The following is a 4,518-nucleotide window of genomic DNA, read 5'->3' on the forward strand; positions in this document are numbered from 1 at the left end:
TTCCTGCTGTAGAAAGGAACTTAGGAATGACATCCTGGTAATGGTGAGGGAGCATTCTCTTTGCTCCTTATACCCTTTAAGGGTATGGATGACCTCTGCTCCCCAGTGTTCACAGAAGCTCAGACATGGAGAGACTGATGAGGACTCTAGCTTCTCCTCTACGCCTATCGTATGTTCTTATCTATGGGTGAAGAAATGCAGGACTCTTCATTGCTGGTTTGGATTTTGGCCTGTGTTTCAGAAAACTGCACTTACTTTCGTTTTTATTTCCTGTCTCCCTTTTTCTCCACACCTTATCCCCACCCTGACATAGGTCCTCAACCTATTTCTTGCTTTATTATTGAGCTCATTTAGTTCAGACAATCTTACAGCAATTGAAGAAGACACTGATGCAAACAACCTCCAGACTGCAGTGGCTAGAATTAAGAAGGGAATAAATTATGTGAAACAAACCTTACGTGAATTTATTCTAAAAGCATTTTCCACAAAGCCAAAGATTTCCAAAGAGATAAGACGAACAGAAGATCTAAATTATAAGAAGGAAAACTACATCTCTAACCACACACTTGCTGAAATGAGCAAGGATCACAATTTTCACAAAGAAAAAGATAAAACCAGTGGTTTTGGAAACAGCATGGACAAATACTTGGTGGAAGAAAGTGATTGTCAATCATTTATTCATAATGCCAGCCTCACAGTGACAGTGCCAATTGCACCTGGGGAATCTGATTTGGAAATTATGAATACTGAGGAACTTAGCAGTGATTCAGATAGTGAATACAGCAAAGGGGTAAGATTGTTTTATACACATTTTGTTTCATGTTATTAACTAGTACTAAATGAGTTAAAATTTCAGATTTTTTGCTGTCCTAAGTTTATTCTAATATTGCATACTAATGAGTAGTTTGTGTGTATGTGAATTTATACTGTAGCTTCCTGAAGGTTCATATGGTAAGGTTTTACTTACTGGTTCTTCATAACTGATATAATCCATTTAGCGAAATTTCAAAGTACCAGGTATCTTTAAGTCTTCCCTTCCTTTATTCCTTGTTTGTTATCAGTCGTAAAGTCATATACCATCTCCTTTCACAGTGTCTGTTGAATCCACAGCTCCTGTTCATCACCTTTGCCTTTGCCCTCTCTACTTCTTGCCAAAACCATTCCACGTGGATTCCTCACCGGTGTCTCTGCCTCCATTTTCCATCTACTCTAATCCACTTGTTTGATTAATTTTACTTAGGTTCAATCCTAATCATACTTCTCCTTTGAAGTATCCTTGATCCCCAATGTAGATTTGAATTGTTGACCATACATAAAGCCTTCACACCATGGCCCCAGCCAGCTGACCCGCTGTCTCTCCTGGGCCTGCTTGGGCTCCTGTGCCTGAACCAAGCCAGTTTCCTTCTGGGCCACATCACAACCTGCATGATTTTGCTTGGGGTTTCCTTCTTCAGTCAAAATCCTAAACACGTACTTCAAGACATAGCCCTCAGCTTCCTCGCGTGTCAAATTATTAGCCCTTACAGCATAGGGTTAGGTGAGGGTTAAATGAATTAACACAAGTAGAATGCTTAGAACAGTACTCAGAGTGCTCAAAAGTGGTAGCTGTTGCATCATTCCTAGTTTCTCTTCAAACAGATATGATCTCATTTTCAACCCCACACAATTTTATGCCTTTTCCTAGATTTATTATTTAGCCTTGTATCTTAATTTTTTTGAGAAATTATTGTATGCATCAAATGGTACTGTAAACTCATTGAAAACGGGAAACTTTTATTAAAACTTTTTTTGTATCCTCCTTCCCCACACCTGGTTGCATATATTCAAAGCATTATTGAGCTGTATTTTTATTAATATGGAATATAATAATCATAAGTGAGTTTTATCACAAAGCATTTTTTATGGCATCTCTTTAAAGTTTTAAGATATCACTTTAAAATATTTTTCCTTTCTTTAGGTCGTATTTGAAAGTATTTGACAGGTATTTCCCAAACATCTTCTATCTTAACCTTATATTGAGAACTATCATCCATGAATTTATAATGGATTTTGGAACAAAGATACACAGCTCTGTGTGTGTGTATGTGTGTGTGTTTGTGTGCATGCACACCATACGACCAGTACTAGGTGCAGAGTAAATGCTCAATACTTACTTTGAATGAAGAGATGATTAAATAAATTATGAATATATATATTTTAAGTAGCCAAAAAAATTATTTCCAAGATCACAAAGTAAGGAATAAAATATTTTATTTTTTATTTAAAAAATCTTTACATGGAAGAAGTAATCCAAAATTCAAAAGATGTGGTTGTTTTGGCTTGAAGGTAGAAAATTAGATTTCACATACCCTGCTCAGGAACAGTAATCTGGGTCTAGTCTCATGTGAAAATGAAAACTAATTCAATTACCCATTTTTCTGCCTACAAAGATTAGAGTTGTAAAACCCTAACTGCCTGGCAGACTTTCTGAATAAGCTTGAGATTCTGGGTGTTAAAGCACTTTGGTAGCCTGGTTGAGTTTACCAAATACTGCTTTCCTCTTAATATTTGGGAGGAATCATTTCTTACCTGGTCGTTTTTTCTTTTCTCAAAGCCTGTGACTCTCCCTACATGGATCTCCTTAGTCGCTGGCAAAAATCATATTCTTAGTATGTTGAATTATAACATTGTAAAGGGACTATAATAGACCTGCCCCATTTAGCACCTCATTTCCTAACTGAGAAAGAGGAAGCGACTTTATCTATAGTTATAAAGCTGGTTCAAGGCAGAGCCCAGACAAGAATCCCAGTCTTGTTATTCAAGTCTACCTTCCTTCTCCTGTCTTTGTCTATTTCAGGGATAAAACCCACATTCCTATTGGGGTTAGTACCCAGTTTGTCTCCCCTGGGATACTGAGCCATGCTTCTGAAGAATTTACATACCCTGTAGTATCCAGAGGAAGTTTGTGATGTCATAGTATCCAGCAGTCTTTTATAATTAATGATTTAGTCTATAAACTATTTGGTTACTGAAATAGACTATTTTAACCATCCATAAAGTTACTCTGCCACCTAGCCCATAAATCCTTCCTAAAAAGCGTGAAATTTAAACTGTGTTATCCAAAGACCATTTGATGGTAATATTTTAATATTCTTAATTTTCATTGGTTTTTGTTTATGACATTATAGTCATAACTACATGAGAAAAAATATACTTTTTCTAATTCATATCTGTGGTTTACATGGTATAATATTCAGGAGCGTGAGGCTACCTCATAGGTTGTAATAAGGAATACATAAGCTAGTCTCTTTAAATCATTTAGCACAGTATTTGAGTTGGTAAGCCCTAAAAAAGTGTTAGGTGTTGTGTTTATTATTGAATTCATCATCATTATTAGCCTCTAAAAGTTCAGATTTTAAATTATGGATTTTGAAAGTTTATCCTTCATAAGACATTTTCCATGGCATATCTCAAAATGTGTCATCTTGAGTACATTCAAACCTACTTGACTATATACTGGACTTGAGAAGTAATGAAATTTCAAGCTCTACAGGAAATTTGTTAGATAATATTAAGCTGTTGCCAACTGTGACACCCTGTGTCTAGAGCCTTTCTCTCCAGTAGCTTGAGATTTAAATGATCCTAGTTATGATTTGTTGGTTTTATTTTTCAATTTGGACCACTAAAAAAAATGCAGATTTCCTTATTCACCTAAAGTGTTTCTAACGCCCTTCCAGGCTAACCTCCCTGCTCTAATTCCCCTAATCTTCAACTCTTACTTGAGTTCCCAATTTTTTAACTGCTATGTAACTTTCTTATTTTTCATGCCTCAGATATCTTTGAAATAATGATTCCATGTTCTTGATGAACCTTGCCCAAAGAGGCAAATCATGATTATCCAATGGAAAATAATGCCCAATTGAATATATGTAAGTTATTTAAGTCTTAAGCACTACCTTGGAGTATGATGAAGAATGCATCCTCTGGAGATAGAATACTTGCCTTAGATCCTGTATTTAATATTTGCTAATAACTCCATGATCTTGAGCAATTTAAAAAAACCTCTGTTTTTTTCTAGTTTACTTGTATGCAACATAGAATTGTAATAAAGATTGAATGATTTAGATAAACAAGTGCCTGTTGGAAAATAAGTGCCCAATTAACAATTATCATGGGTATGAGTAGTAGTCATGTACACACTGTAAGTAGCTATTTGCTACAGGTTAAATTTTAGTGTGTAAAGACAAACATAGGAGCTTGTTACAAACGGCTGTTCTGGTCCATATCCTCCAAACTCTCTCTGCCTAAGTCTGGATGCAACCTCAGAATCCTTACCAGCAAGGTTCCCAGGGGCCACTGTGCTGGATTGAGTTTGCCTAGGGAGTGAACCTAAATTCATCCCTGGTTTATTTTGATCCAGGTTTCTGAGAAATCATTTTCTTTATTCAGGGGCTGGGGTATTTTCCACTTTTACCTGTTGAAGAATCTGCATTTTGAACAGGGGGAAAGAATATCTTTGACCTTTGACACCTTTTCCTC

General features: G+C 36.1%; 1 protein-coding gene across 4 annotated transcripts in view; it reads left to right on the forward strand.

Moving 5' to 3' along the window:
• SCN9A (sodium voltage-gated channel alpha subunit 9) overlaps nucleotides 1-4,518 on the forward strand; it is an 85,809-nt gene that overhangs the window by 33,439 nt on the left and 47,852 nt on the right. For all 4 annotated transcript variants that reach the window (XM_007450047.1, XM_007450049.1, XM_007450046.1 and 1 more), the window contains exon 16: nucleotides 314-790. In XM_007450047.1, the coding sequence (XP_007450109.1) occupies nucleotides 314-790 (477 nt within the window). The remainder of the gene's footprint in view (nucleotides 1-313; nucleotides 791-4,518) is intronic.

Source organism: Lipotes vexillifer, unplaced genomic scaffold (genome assembly GCF_000442215.2).
Source record: "Lipotes vexillifer unplaced genomic scaffold, Lipotes_vexillifer_v1.1 scaffold330, whole genome shotgun sequence".
In the NCBI taxonomy this organism is placed as follows: Eukaryota; Metazoa; Chordata; class Mammalia; order Artiodactyla; family Lipotidae; genus Lipotes; species Lipotes vexillifer.